Consider the following 15,751-nt stretch of genomic DNA (forward strand, 5'->3'; position numbering starts at 1 on the left):
TGTATCCATCCCGGTGCTTAGTACAGTGCCTGGCACGTAGTCAGCGCTTAAGAAATACCATAAAAAACAAACAAAATGCATCGTCAGGGAAAATCAGCGGGCTTAAAATAAGGCAGTCAACTTGGCAGGGCTATAGGAAAGAAAATAAAAACAATCCTTGATGATAATAATAATAATAATAATAATAATAATAATAATAATAATAATAATAATAATAATGGCATTTGTTAAGCGCTTACTATATGCAAAGCACTGTTCTAAGCGCTGGGGGGATACAAGGTGATGAGGTTGTCCCACATGGGGCTCACTTTCTTAATCCCATTTTACAGATGAGGTAACTGAGGCCCAGAGAAGTGAAGTGACTTGCCCAAAGTCACACAGCTGACAATTGGTAGAGCCGGGGTTTGAACTCATGACCCCTGACTCCAAAGCCCGTGCTCTTTCCACTGAGCCACGCTGCTTCTCTATCTTTGCACCATTTCCTTAATGCACATGCTCTGGGGTGGGTCGGTTTTATAAGCCATTCGCCATAGGTACCACCTTGTAATTGGAGGGATAATCCTTCAGGTCAGGAATTTTGAACTCATTCATTCATTCATTCATTCATTCATTCATTCATTCAATCATATTTATTGAGCGCTTACCGTGTGCAGAGCACTGTACTAAGCGCTTGGGAGGTACAAGTTGGCAACATATAGAGACGGTCCCTACCCAACAGAGGACTCACAGTCTAGAAGCAGCGTGGTTCAGTGGAAAGAGCACAGGCTTTGGAGTCAGAGGTCATGGGTTCAAATCCCAGCTCTGCCAATTCTCAGCTGTGTGACTTTGGGCAAGTCATTTAACTTCTCTGTGTCTCAGTTCCCTCATCTGTAAAATGGGGATTAAAACTGTGAGCCCCACGTGGGACAACCCGATCACCTTGTAACCTCCCCAGAACGGTGCTTTGCACATAGTAAGCGCTTAATAAATGCCATCATTCAGTCAATCGTATTTATTGAGAGCTTACCGTGTGCAGGGCACTGTACTAAGCACTTGGGAAGTACAAGCTGGCAACATATAGAGATGGTCCCTATGCAACATTCATTCATTCATTCAATCGTATTTACTGAGCGCTTACTGTGTGCAGAGCACTGTACTAAGCACTTGGGAATTACAATTTGGCAACATATAGAGACGGTCCCTACCCAACAGTGGGCTCACAGTCTAGAAGTGAACATCATTATTATGATAATGATCATCTAGATATCATCTAGATATAATTCATTCATTCATTCAGTTGTATTTATTAAGCGCTTACTGTGTGCAGAGCACTGTACTAAGCACCTGGAAAGTACAAGTTGGCGACATATAGACAGTCCCTACCCAACAGCGGGCTCACAGTCTAGAAAGGGGAGACAGACAACAAAACAAAACATGGAGACAGGTGTCAAGTTGTCAGAACAAATTCATTCATTCAATCGTATTTATTGAGTGCTTACTGTGTGCAGAGCACTGGACTAAGTGCCTGGGAAGTACAAGTTGGCAACGTATAGAGACGGTCATTCATTCATTCAATCGTATTTACTGAGCGCTTACTGTGTGCAGAGCACTGGACTAAGCACTTGGGAAGTACAAGTTGGCAACATCATTATATCATCTAGATATAATGAACAGCTAGAACATCATTATTATTATCAATCAATCGTATTTATTGAGCGCTTACTGTGTGCAGAGCACTGTACTAAGCCCTTCAGAAGTACAAGTTGGCAACATATAGAGGGGGGGAGACAGACAACAAAACAAAACATATTAACAAAATAAAATAAATATAATAAATATGTACAAGTAAAATAAATAGAGTAATAAATCTGTACAAACATATATACATCTATACAGGTACTGCGGGGAGGGGAAGGAGGGGAGGTGGGGGAGAGGAAGGAGGGGGCTCAATCTGGGAGGAGGGGGCTCAGGGGTTGCATAAAAGGGGTTAGGCTGGGTTTGGGGTGCCTCCCGCATGCACTTTGCGGGGTGTTGGTCAGCTTGGCAAGGCTAGTTTTCCTTCTGCCATAGTCAACCCGGGCACTGCGGTGCCCACCTGCGCGAGCTTTCCCCTTTTAGATTGTGAGCGAGCCCACTGTTGGGTAGGGACTGTCTCTATATGTTGCCAACTTGTACTTCCCAAGCGCTTAGTACAGTGCTCTGCATACAGTAAGCGCTCAATAAATACGATTGATTGATTGATTGATTGATTGATTGATTTGAGCTCAAGAGGGCCTGGAGGCTGGCACGGCCGGCAGGGGGCGCTGAAGCCCCACAAATGTGGCATTAAAATGCCCAGTATTCCCGGTACCCACAAACCCGGGGCAGCTTTCAAGGACTGCATACTCCTCTCCTCTATTAGAGCAGTGTTAATAATAATAATAATAATAATAATAATAATAATAATAATAACAATTAATAATAATAATAATAATAATAATAAGAAGAAGAATAGCATTTGTTAAGCGCTTACTATGTGCAATGCACTGTTCTAAGCGCTGGGGGGGATGCAACGTGATCAGGTTGTCCCACGTGGGGCTCACAGTCAATCCCCAATGTCCAGATGAGGTAACTGAGGCTTGAAGAAGTTAATTGACTTGCCCAAGGTCGCACAGCAGACATGTGGCAGAGCCGGGATTCAAACCCATGACCTCTGACTCCAAAGCCCGGGCTCATTCCACTGAGCCACGCTGCTTCTCTATGTACAAGTAAAATAGAGTAGTAAATCTGTACAAACATATATACAGGTGCTGTGGGGAGGGGAAGGAGGTAGGGCGGCGGGGGATGGAGAGGAGGAGAGGTAAAAGGGGGCTCCATCTGGGAAGGCCTCCTGGAGGAGGTGAGCTCTCAGTAGGGCTTTGAGGGGAGGAAGAGAGCTAGCTTGGCGGATGTGTGCGGAGGGAGGGCATTCCAGGCCAGGGGGAGGACGTTGGCCGGGGGTCAACAGCGGGATGGGCGAGAACGAGGGCCAGTGAGGAGGTTAGCGGCACAGGATCGGAGGGTGTGGGCTGAGCTGGAGAAGGAGAGAAGGGAGGTGAGGTAGGAGGGGGCGAGGGGATGGACAGCCTTGAAGCCAAGAGTGAGGTGTTTTTGCTTGATGCGTAGTTTGACTGGCAGCCACTGGAGATTTTTGAGGAGGGGAGTAACATGCCCAGAGCATTTCTGCACAAAGATGATCCGGGCAGCAGAGTGACGTATAGACTGAAGTTGGGACAGACAGGAGGATGGGAGATCAGAGAGGAGGCTGATGCAGTAATCCAGTTGGGAAACAGAACTTGCTTTCTGTTACTAAGTTAATTTACAGGAAGAAGCATGGCCTAGTGGATAGACCATGGCCCTGGGAGTCAGAAGAACCTGGGTTCTAATCCCAGCTCTGAAACCTGTCCGCGGTGTGACCTTGGGCAAATCACTTCACTTCTATATGTCTCAGTTATCTCATCTGTGGAAAATGGGGATTAAGACTGTGAGACAGGTCCCGGGAAGGAGTAAATACAGTGTACCCAGCCAGCAGCCAGGCTCCCCCTCCCTTGCCTTCTCCTGGAGGACCCCTCTGCCCACCCCAATATGTCTCACTTCCATTGCTCTGGGGGGCGTTTAGAGGGATTGACTGGGTGGCTGTGGTCATCTGTAAAATGGGGCTTAAGACTGTGAGCCCCATGTGGGACAGGGACTGTGTCCAACCTGAATATTTGTATCTACCTCAGCGCTTAGAACAGTGCTGGCAATAGAGTAAGCGCTTAACAGACACCATCAGTAAGGAGCATACAGTGAATAGGGAGCCCGAGGGCCTGTTGGAAAGGAAAAAGGAGAGGGATCATCTCCAGTGGCCAGTAAGAATGTTGAAAGCTTCAAGTCCTCCAAGGGAACTCTATTCCAGGCGGATGATTCCCAAATCTACCTCTCCAGCCCTGACCTCTCTCCTTCTCTGAAGTCTCGCTTTTCCTTCTGCCTTCAGGACATTTCTCAAACATGTTCGAAACAGAATGCCTCATCTTCCTGTACAAATCCTGCCCTCATGCTGGCTTTTCCATCACTGTAGTCACCACCATCTTCCCTCTCTCTCAAGTCCATAACCGTGGCATGATCCTCAACTCCTCTCTCTCATTCAACCCACACATTCATTCTGTCACCAAATCCTGTTGGTTCTGCCTTCACAACATCTCTAAAATCTGCCCTTTCCTCTCCATCCAAACTGCTACCGCACTAATCCCAGAATTTATCCCATCCCACCTTGATTACTGCATCAGCCTCCTTGCTGACCTCCCTTTTTCCTGTCTCCCCCACTCCAGTTCATGCTTGACTGTGCTGCATGGATCGTTTTTCTACAAAAACACTCAGTCCATGTCTCCCCACTCTTCAAGAACCTCCAGTGGTTGCCCATCCATCTCTGCATCAAACAGAAACGCCTTACAACCAGCTTTAAAGCACTCAATCAGTTTTCTCCCTCCTGTTTTACCTTGCTGAATTCCTACCGCAATCCAACCTGCCTGCTTTGTTTCTTCAACATCAACCTACTCACTGTACCTTGATTTAATCTATCTAGGTACTGACCCCTGGCCCAAGTCCTCCCTCAGGCCTAGAACTCCTTCCCCGTTCAAAGCCTTATTAAAATTGCATCTCCTTCCAAAGTCCTTCCCTGACTAAGCCCTCATTTCCCCTACTTCCTCTCCCTTCTGAGTTGCCCATACTGTTGGATCTGCACCCTGTAAACACTTGATATTCACCTGACCCTCAGACCCACTGCACTTATGTTTATGTCTGTAATTTATTTTACTGTCTGTCTTCCCCTCTAGACGTAAGTTCCCAGTACACATGAAATGAGTCTACCAACTCTGTTGTATGGCACGCTCCCAAGCACTTAGTACTGTGCACAATAAACTCTCAATAAACACAGTTGATCGATTGATTCCACACTCCCTGACTGTGACATAATGGTCAGTAAGAAGCCGCACTCAGGACTGGGCAGAGCATGGACAGCTACTGAGTAGTTTGTGAACATCTTCAGGAATCATACAGGCTCCTTACCTCCTTCCCCTACCCCACCATCTGAGTGGGAGGGTAAGCATTCAATAAATACCACTGATTGATTGATTGATTGATTGGGAGGGTGGAGGGACAGTCTTTCTGGGAGTCAAGGGGATGACCCTGAGAGACCCTTTCCATACCTCGGAATTTGGATTTTCTGACTCTCCAGATCCCAGCTGTCCCGGAAAGTTGAAAAAGGACTGAGAGGGTCAAAACCTGTGTCTCTAAGAGGCCTTCAGAATCTGACCCTCTCAATCCATCAATCAATTAATCAATTTGCGGTATTTATTGAACACCTACTGTGTGCAGAGCACTACTGCACTAAGCTCTTGAGGGAGTACGTTAGAATCGGTAGACACCATCCCTTCCCTCAAGGAGCTTACAATTTAGCAGGGGAATACAGGCATGAAAATAAATTTCAGGTAGGAGGAATTAATAGAGTATGTAAACTATGCATAAAAGGCCTCTAGTGTTGTGAGAAGTGCTTAGGTGGCTCAAAGGTCCTGAAGCAGAAATGAATCAGGGAAGGTCTGGGGGCCCCGTTGTGTTGGGGGTGGGCAGCTGTTACCTTGGCGGAAGTCGGAGCGGATGAAGTGCTCTTCGTACCGACTGGCCGTGGAGCATACCATGGAGTGGCCGTAGCAGAAGCAGCTGGTACAACCAGAGGGGTTGTGGGGCTGGAGGTTAAAGGTCCCAGGCTGACATCTGAACACAGGCAGGGCAAACGGGTCAGTGCGAGCAGGAAGGCGGCCTCAGCAGAGTGCGAGGGACTCCCCTCAGTCTTTCTTTCCAAAAAAATCACTCGTCTCCACTTTTGAGCCCTCCTGAAGGTTCACCTCCTCCAAGAGGCCTTCCCAGACTAAGCCCCCTTGTTTCTCAGCTCCCCCTCCCTTCCGCATCACCTCGACTCCCTCCCTCTGCCCTTCTCCCCCACGCACTTATGTATATATGTATATATCTATAATTCTATCTATTTATATTGATGCCTGTTTACTTGTTTTGATGTGAATATAGAGAAGCAGCGTGGCTCAGTGGGTAGAGCCCGGGCTTTGAAGTCAGAGGTCATGGTTTCAAATCCCGACTCCGCCACTTGTCAGCCGTGTGACTTTGGGCAAGTCACTTCACTTCTCTGTAAAACGGGGGTGAAGCCTGTGAGCCCCACGTGGGACAACTTGATCCCCTTGTAACCTCCCCAGCGCTTAGAACAGTGCTTTGCACAGAGTAAGCACTTAATAAATGCCATCATTATTATTATTATAATTCTATTTATATTGATGCCCGTTTACTTGTTTTGATGTCCATCTCACCCCCTTTTAGACTGTAAGCCCGGTGTGGGCAGGAATTGTCTGTCTCTGTTGCTCAATTGTACGTTCCAAGCACTTAGTACAGTGCTCTGCACAGAGTAAGCACTTAATAAATGCCATCATTATTATTATTATAATTCTATCTATATTGATGCCCGTTTACTTGTTTTGATGTCCATCTCCCCCCCTTTTAGACTGTAAGCCCGGTGTGGGCAGGAATTGTCTCTCTTTGTTGCTCAATTGTACGTTCCAAGCACTTAGTACAGTGCTCTGCACACATTAAATGCTTAATAAATACAATTGAATGAGTGAACGAACAGCTGCTGCAGGAATCGGGGTCCCAGCATGCAGCTCCGCTCAGCTCCCATCTCTTCCAAGTCCTTGGCTCCCTCCCGCGAGGGAAAACCTGACGGGACCCCTCATGTTCTGATCTCTGACACTGAACATGGGCAGTCTTTCCCGGCCTCAGGGTCTCCCTCCTCTGGGTCCCGACCCCAACAGTGTTTGCCGGCTGGGGGGTCCGTGGGGGTTGTCACGCTCACCTGTCACACAGGTGACCTTCCACATTCTCTTTGCAGGGACATCGCCCATTGTGGGGGTCACAGGGCCCCAGGCTTCCAGCGGGATTACAGGTGCAAGGTCTGCAGGGGAAACCAAGGAGAACAGGCCCCTCCCAGGGAGCCGGCCCCACCACTTGAACATGCCTCTGATGCCCAGATCAGCCCCTCCCTCCCCCATACCCGCATCCTCCTCCATTGTCTGCTGTGTGACCTTGGGCAAGTCACTTCACTTCTCTGTGCCTCTGTTATCTCATCTGGAAAGACTGTGAGCCCACTGTTGGGTAGGGACCATCTCTGTATGTTGCCAACTTGTACTTCCCAAGTGCTTAGTACAGGGCTCTGCACAGAGTAAGCGCTCAGTAAAAATGACTGAATGAATGAATGGAAAATGGGGATTGAGACTGGGAGCCCCAGGTAGGTCTGGGACTGTGTCCAACCCAATTTGCTTGAATCCACCCCGGCGCTTAGTACGCTGCCCTGAAACACTTAACAAACATCACAATTATAATTATTATCATCATCAATCGTATTTATTGAGCGCTTACTGTGTGCAGAGCACTGTACGAAGCGCTTGGGAAGTACAAGTTGGCAACATATAGAGACAGTCCCTACCCAACAGTGGGCTCACAGTCTAAAAGGGGAGTCTAAATTATTATCATAATTACAGCACTTATTCAACCTTAAAATATGCTAAGTGCTGTGGCTAATTGTATGGTTCTGGGATAAGACTCCCTCCTTGTTCCGCATGGGGTTCACAATCTATCTTGAGAAGCAGCGTGGCTCAGTGGAAAGACCACGGGCTTTGGAGTCAGAGGTCATGGGTTCAAATCCCGGCTCCACCAAATGCCAGCTGTGTGACTTTGGGCAAGTCACTTAACTTCTCTGTGCCTCAGTTACCTCATCTGGAAAATGGGGTTTAAGACTGTGAACCCCCCGTGGGACAACCTGATTACCCTGTATCTCTCCCGGTGCTTAGAGCAGTGCTTGGCACATAGTAAGCGCTTAACAAATACCATTTTTATTAATTATTATTGCATACCACCACACATCAAAAACACACCCATGTTCTCATGCATGCACATACGCATGTAGAAAACACCACCCACGCCCACGTGGTGGATTACAGACCTGCATCCTCCTTCACTAAGGGAGTGGAAACCAGTGAGGCAACGGTCACACTTCCAGCCGGTCACACTGGGCTTGCAGATGCAGGTGCCGGAGCTGTCACACTGCAACAGCAGAGAACCTGCGGGGTGAGGAGAAGACAGATTGAGGATCGGACAGAGACACCGACAACGCAATACCCCAAACAAATCTGGCACCTTCATTTTCCAAATTGCTTTCAATGATCTCACTGGATAATAATAATAATAACGGTACTTGTTAAGTGCTTACTGTGTACTATCCTAAGCTCTGGGGTAGACACGAGTTAAGCCGGTTGGACACAGTCCCTGTCCCACTGTGGGGCTCACACTCTTAATCCCCTTTTTTTTACAGATGAGGTTACTGAGGCACAGAGAAGTAAAGTGACTACCCCAGGGTCACCCAGCAGACACGTGACAGAGCCGGGATTTGATCTGGACCTGAAAAGGGAGAGGAGGAAGGAGGGAGGGGCAGGGTTTACTCACCCCATTTTGTAGTTGGGAAAACAGGCACAGAGCAGTTAAGGGACATTCATTCATTTGATTGTATTTATTGAGCATTTACTTTGTTGCAGAGCACTGTGCTTGGGAGAGTACAACACAATAAACAGACACATTTCATGCCCCCAGTGAGCTTACAGTCTAGAGCAGTTTGTAAGCACTCATGTTCACAATCGTTCAGCAGATCAGCGGCAGAGTCTGAACTACAGCCAAGATCTCCGAACTCCCTTCTTCAGGCGCCACGCGGGCTCCCCGGAGCAGTTGCGGGGTGTAGCTAAAGACGGGGCAGGGCCCAAGTGGCACAGGGGAGAGTGAGGATGGGGCAGGAGCAGGGGGAGGAGGACCTGGCCGGTGGTCTTGGCAGAGGAAGACCCCAGGGGAGCCCCCGCATACCCGCCGGGTGGCAGTCACATGGCTGGCAGGGCTTCTGCTGGTCCCAACGGTAGAAGTTCTCCCGGCAGCGCTCGCAGTGGGGCCCAGCCGTGTGCGCCCTGCAGTTGCGGCAGTGGCCCCCGTGTCCCGTGCTGCGGAAAAGCTCCCGGTCGTAGAAACACTCCTCCGAGAGGCCGCTGCAGTTGCAGGCTGTGGTTGGAGAGGGAGGGGAGGGATCAGGAAGCCGAGTGTGGGAGAGAGGAGTTGGGAAAAGGAAGCCAAAGCCGGGTAGTGGGGGCGGCGTGTGATTAGTCTGTCAAGGAGCCTCACGGACACCCCCTCATTGGTATTGAGACTGTGAGCCTCGAGTGGGACAGGGACTGTGTCCAACCCGATTTGCTCGTATCCACCCAGCACTCAGTACAGTGCCTGGCACAGAGTAAGTGCTTAACAAATACCGTAATTATTATTATTATTACTTGGCATTTCCCTAGAGCTCCACAGGCCTAATTTTTTTTTTTTTTTTTTTTTTAATGGCATTTGTTAAGCTCTTACGATGTGCCGGGCACTGTGCTAACGATATAATCAGGTTGGACAAAGTCCCTGTCCCACATGGGGCTCACAGTCTTAATCCCCATTTTGTGACTGAGGCACGGAGAAGTGGAGCGACTTGTCCAAGGTCACACAGCAGACGAGTGATGGAGCCGGGAATAGAACCCATCCTTCCGATTCCTAGGCCCATGCTCTATTCACTAGACCACACTGCTGTCTCATCTCCCTCAGCCTCAAGGAGTCGGCTAGGTGACATAATTCTTCGCATTTCACAGATGGAGAAACTGAGGCACAGGGAGGACCCTCAAGGTGGCAGAGCTGCAGGCAAAGCTGAGAGTGTCTCTGTCCAGTGAGGGGCCAGTTCACTCCACACTCAGGGTTTGTAGTAGTAGTAATAATAATAGTAATGGGATTCATTAAGCACTTACTATGTGCTGAGCACTCTTCTAAGCACTGGGGTAAATATAAGATAATCAGGTTGTCCCACGTGGAACTCACAGTCTTAATCCCCATTTTACAGATGAGCTAACTGAGGTCCAGAGAAGTTAAGTGGCTTGCCCATGGTCATACAGCAGACAAGTGGTGGAGCCGGGATTAGAACCCATGTTCTTTTTTTTTTTTTAATGGCATTTATTAAGTGCTTACTATGTGCAAAGCACTGTTGTTTGCACATAGTGGGCGCTTAATAAATGCCATTATTATTATTATTATTATTATCATTAGTATTATTATTGTAACCTCCCCAGTGCTTAGAACAGTGTTTTGCACATAGTAAGCGCTTAATAAATGCTATCATTATCATTATTATTACTGAGTGCTTGGGAGAAGGGCACGCCACAATATAATGACCACAATCCACCAGCAAGGGATGGAGTTCCGTCTACTTGTTTTGTTTTGTTGTCCGTCTCCCTCTTCTAATAATAATAATGATAATAATAATGATGGCATTTATTGAGCTCTTACTATGTGCCAAGCATTGCTCTACGCGCTGGGGAGGTTACAAGGTGATCAGGTTGTCCCATGGGGGTTCACATTATTCCCATTTTACAGATGAGGTCGCTGAGGCCCAGAGAGGTGAAATGACTTGCCCAGGGTCACACGGCCGACAATTGGCGGAGCTGGGATTGGAACCCATGACCTCGGACTCCAAAGCCCGGGCTCTTTCCACTGAGCCACGCTGCTTCTCTAGACTGTGAGCCCATTGTTGGGTAGGGACCATCTCTATATGTTGCCAAATTGTACTTTCCAAGTGCTTAGTACAGTGCTCTGCACACAGTAAGCGCTCAATAAATGCAATTGAATGAATGAATGAATGTCCTCTGACTCCCAAGCCCGTGCTCTTAGTGGAGCCAGGCTGGTCAGGCCCACGCCCTAATTATATCCATTTTCCCTTCTGACCTTATGTGTGTGACCAGGAGAGTCAGGGAGACTGCTCCAGGGAGCTGGAGGCGGCCAAAAACTTTCTTTCCTCTTATGAAAACATTCAGATTGAGGCTCCACACCCTTGTCCCCTTCTTCTCCACTCTGAATTTTCCACAGGATGAAGATCCCAGCTGGTGCTCTTCAAACCCCCTAACCTTGCCATGGCCTAAGCCTCTCACCCGATCCCACTCTAGACTTCTGGTTGCTGCGGGGAGAGTGACCAGCGTCCAGAAGCGAGGGCTAGGGAGTAAAACTGTCAGCTGGCCCACAGTTTCCCCAGGGCTCATGTGATTAGAAGAACCCCCTCTGAGCTGAGAGGGAAAACGCAGAGAGCGAACTTCCAGAAGACTCGGTGGCTGAGACCAGCAGGAAAACATTAGGGAGAAGCACGGAACATAGGGCGTCTCCTGCCAGTGTCTAGCCCTGTCCAGGGAACAGCGTGTATTTCCCTGTCCCCTCGGCCGCCAGGCTGGAGTCCCAGAGGCCTGGTGGTTCAGAGGCTCCCTTAGTTGACGAGACACCTAACAGTGCATTCTTCCTCCTCTAGCTAAAATCCTGGGATTTGCAGCTGATCCACAGCTGGCAGAAAAATTCCTACCCAAGGCGGATGGGGATAATAATAATAATAATAATAATGGCATTTGTTAAGCGCTTACTATATGCAAAGCACTGTTCTAAGCACTGGGGGGATACAAGACGATCAGGTTGGCCCACGCGGGGTTCACAGTCTTAATCCCCATTTTCCAGCTGAGGTCACTGAGGCTCAGAGTAGTTAGGTGACTTGCCCACGGTCACACAGCAGACATGTGGCGGAGCCGGGATTCGAATCCATGACCACTGGGATCTGGCATGTGGAGAAGGAAGGGCAGCTCAGAGGGGCCTGGGCTCGTGGGGCATCGGGTGGAAGGAGTGGGATGGTTGGGTGGCAGCAGCCCTCCCTAGGGCTTGCTTTGGCTGCTTCACTCTCCCTGCCCATCTGCAGTTTTGCTTTACAAGCTGCACACCCTGCCCTGGCGTTGGTTGGTTGGATTTGATTTACACTCCCCCATACAAATACACACTTAAACACACATCCACACACACACCTGCATACGCACACATTCACCAACTGTGCGTACGTGCACACACACCCACGCTCCCACACATAGATTCTTGCAACCTACAGACAAAATACACATATGTATTGAGAAGCAGTGTGGCTCAGTGGAAAGAGCACAGGCTAGGGAGTCAGAGGTCATGGGTTCTAATCCCGCGACAAGCAGTTGTTCTAGGAAGATGGGGACTAGGGGGTTGGGGGTGGGAGGTTTGAGTGGGGGAGTCTGAACTGGAGCCCCAGCCAGAGTCTTCACTGTCAAGAAGCAACAAAACCCCTACAAATGCTACACCCTCCGCCTTCTCACAACGATCCGGCAGGACTTTTTTTCCCAGGAATATGTAGTCCCCGTGGAGAGGGCCCACCAGGCTAGCCCTGGTTCCCCAGACCTCGCCGGGCAGAAGGGACGGATCCCCGCATTTGGAGTGGGACCGGACTCTTCAGCAGTTCTCTTCTCTGCTCCCTGATGACCCCGAGCCCATTCTGAAGCCCTGGAGGCAACTCTCGGTGTTGGAGTTGGGTCAGGGCCGGGGCTGGAAAGGGTTGGAGACTTTGGAAAACGCTTTCAGTGGGACTTCTCACCCGGTTCAAACCTCCCACTCCCAGCACAAAAACTGCCTGCAGGAATCTCAGACAGGGCCACCGCCTCCACCCTGCCCTGTCTGGGATTTAAGTCCTCCTTGGCCTCTCGTGCTCCTCTCCGTACCTCCGTCTGTTTCTGCCTGGACTCTCAGCCCCCGCAGCTCTGCGGAAAGAGACCCAGCCAGCCAGCCCTCCACCTCATTACCCGGCCTTGTCGGCGAGAAGCCCCGTCCCACTCCCCGACACCGGGCCCCACCCCACTGGGCCCCACCGACACTCACGCAGACACTCGTTGGCGGCATCCGCCGTCCCCCTGGCCCAGGGCCGGTCCTGGTAGAAAGGCTGGCAGCGCTCACAGTCGACACCCGTGGTGTTGTGCTGGCAGAGGCAGACCAATCGGCCATCCTCATCGAGGCCGCACTGGCTGGCGTGCCCATGGCATTTGCACCTGGAAGGAGAAATGGGAAGCTTGGGAGGGCTGGGAGAAGGAGCGGGTGGCATGGTGGGAGTCCTGGGGGACCAGCCAGGGTGGGCGGGGGACCTGGGATTCGGTGTGTTGGGTGCCAGCCCCTCACTAATCCCTCTGGCCATCAGGCTACATATCTCCAGATCCTGACGTTAGGCCTGACAGCCAAACGGGACCCCGTGGGGAAGCTTGGAGGAGGCAGAAAGCGTCCCTGGGGTTCCCCCTACCAGGACCGTAGCCCCAAATGGCAAAGGGAAGCAGCGTGGCTCAGTGGAAAGAGCACGGGCTTTAGAGTCAGAGGTCATGGGTTCAAATTCTGGCTCCGCCACTTGTCAGCTGTGTGACTTTGCCTAAGTCACTTCACTTCTCTGGGCCTCAGTTCCCTCAACGGTAAAATGGGGATTAAGACTGTGAGCCCCCCGTAGGACAACCTGATCACCTTGTAACCTCCCCAGCGCTTAGAACAGTGTTTTGCACACAGTAAGTGCTTAGTAAATGCCATTATTATTATTATTATTAAAGGGAGAGGGACCCAGATGCCTCAGGTCAGCGCTGCTCTTGGGGTGGAGAGAGGGGGCTTGAGGGCAAAGGTGGACCTCTTTATCTCATGGGTTTTGACTCTCAGGAAGTCCAGGAGCAAAGGTCTCTGTGACTGGGAGTCGGGCCGTTCTGCCCCAGGTGGGTCCAGTGTGGGGCTTGGAGAAAAAAAAGCCCCAGGGGTAGGCTGGGTGGGGAGAGGGATGAGCAAGGCAGGAATGGAGGCTTCAGGAGGGAGTAAGTTCTCCACTGCCTGGTTTTCTGGGGTCCGCACAGCTCGGCTGGGCTCAGGGAGAGGCGGAGGTAGTGGGGACCCAGGCTGTGGTGGAGTAAAGTCTCCCGGCTCACCCTTGGAGCCGACCCCTTGGGTGGACCCTGAGGGGGTGGGGGAAGTAGCAGAACAGGGGCCACTCCCCTGCTGTCTGCTATGCACCTTTCAGCTCAAGGGGTGATGAGTGTTTTTGGCCAGGCCTGGCAGCTAGGAGGAAGGAGTGACTCTGTTGGGCTTCAGGGCCCTTCAGTCTGCAGCCATAGGCCATGGCCACATTGGAGGGCATTTGAAGCAGAGGCTGGGAGGATCGATTCCCATGCTGCCCGGTGATTTGGCGAGGCTTCTTCTGCCTGTGAAACTCCAAATCCAGCCTAGGAGCTCCTCCTGGTTTCTGACCTGGTCTCCGGGGCTCCGCTCAGATCCTCTCCAGCCTCCTTCCCTCATGCCCCACACCTCCCCATTACTCCCGCTTCTGAGATGGTTCTCTCTGAAGCACTATTTAAACTGTGAGCCTCATGTGGAACAGGGATGAGGTCTGATCTGATAATCTTGAATAATAAAAATAATTGTGGTATTTGTTAGTTTGTATATGCCAGGCATTGTACTAAGCACTGGGATAGTTACAAGATAATTGGGTTGGACACAGTCCCTGTCCCACGTAGGACTCACAGTCCCCATTTAACAGATGAGGAAACTGAGGCACAGTGAAGCTAAGTGATTCACCCAAGGTCACACAGCAGACAAGCGGCAGAGCGGGAATTAGAATTCAGGTCCTTTGACTCCTAAGGCCGTGCTCTTTCAACTACTCCAGCACTAAGTACCCCAGCTCTACGTTCAGTGCTTGGCACAGAGTAAGTGTTAAGCAAATATCACCATTATTGGCCCTGTTATTATCTGGGGCAGAGATGCCAACAGGACCAGAGTGTGGTGCTCCCAGCAGAGCTAATCAGCAAGTGAACCAGCAAGGAGTCTCCTAGGCTGGGTATTTTGGCAGCTGCTCCAGCAGGACAAGAGCTGAGCAGATGTGAGGCCACTAAAGCTAAGGTGGAGGGCAAACTGGGCCCCTTCACTGCACCACATCATCCCTGCACAGAAATGGCAGGACTTTCAGGCATTGTCTTCCTTCCCTCAAAGACACACAGGAGTGCGAAGCAGAGAAGCAGTGTGGCCTAGTGGATAGAGCATGGGCCTGGGAATCAGAAGGATCTGGTCTTTGATCTTGAGCAAGTCACTTCACTTCTCTGTGCCTAACATCTGTAAAATGGGGATTAAGACTGTGAACCCCACATGGGACATGGACTGTGTCCAACCCGATTAGGCTATGTCTACCCCAGCACTTGGTACAGTGCCTCACACAAAGTAAGCCCTTTACAAATGCCAATGGAAAAAAAAAAGGAGTGGGATGTGGGAAGGGAAAAGTAGCGTCACGGTCCAGATTGGAAGGGTACATGCTCTAAGAAAAGTAAAACCAGATTGAGTTTCCCAACATCCTGGGTAGAAAGAATGGCAGGACTACTAATTAGCAACTTCTTCCTGCTGCTGCAGGCAGGCTGGCTGAAGCCTGGGATAAACCGAGGATGGGAAAATTCAAAAGAGCCAGACCGAGGTGGCTTTATCCTGCCTGGCACTCTGCCATGGCCAAACGGGCACAGTCCAGAATCCCCTCTCTCATTTATTATCATCACAGTTGATTCCCTTGGGCAGAGTGTCCCAGCCCCAGGCTGCTCTGAACGCCAGAGCTGTGTCTGCACGCTCAGAACTGATGGTCTAAGGAGACAGCAAGGGGTCTCCGATGGGTGGGACAATCCCAAAGGCTTTGAACCACTGGTTTGTTCATCCTTTCTCTGTGTATAGGATGATGGTCTGGGGAGCTGGATTTGAGCAAGTGTTGCGGAGGTGGAAGAGT

General features: G+C 50.2%; 1 protein-coding gene across 1 annotated transcript in view; it reads right to left on the reverse strand.

Annotated features, from left to right (window-relative positions):
* LAMC3 (laminin subunit gamma 3) overlaps positions 1–15,751 on the reverse strand; it is a 72,608-nt gene that overhangs the window by 30,347 nt on the left and 26,510 nt on the right. Inside the window, exons 4-8 of the mRNA XM_038745929.1 lie at positions 12,853–13,019; positions 8,944–9,132; positions 8,036–8,153; positions 6,890–6,988; positions 5,612–5,748 (exon numbers count right to left, since the gene is read on the reverse strand). Coding sequence (XP_038601857.1) covers positions 5,612–5,748; positions 6,890–6,988; positions 8,036–8,153; positions 8,944–9,132; positions 12,853–13,019 — 710 coding nt within the window. The remainder of the gene's footprint in view (positions 1–5,611; positions 5,749–6,889; positions 6,989–8,035; positions 8,154–8,943; positions 9,133–12,852; positions 13,020–15,751) is intronic.

The sequence above is a fragment of the Tachyglossus aculeatus genome, chromosome 4, assembly GCF_015852505.1.
Source record: "Tachyglossus aculeatus isolate mTacAcu1 chromosome 4, mTacAcu1.pri, whole genome shotgun sequence".
Classification (NCBI taxonomy): Eukaryota; Metazoa; Chordata; class Mammalia; order Monotremata; family Tachyglossidae; genus Tachyglossus; species Tachyglossus aculeatus.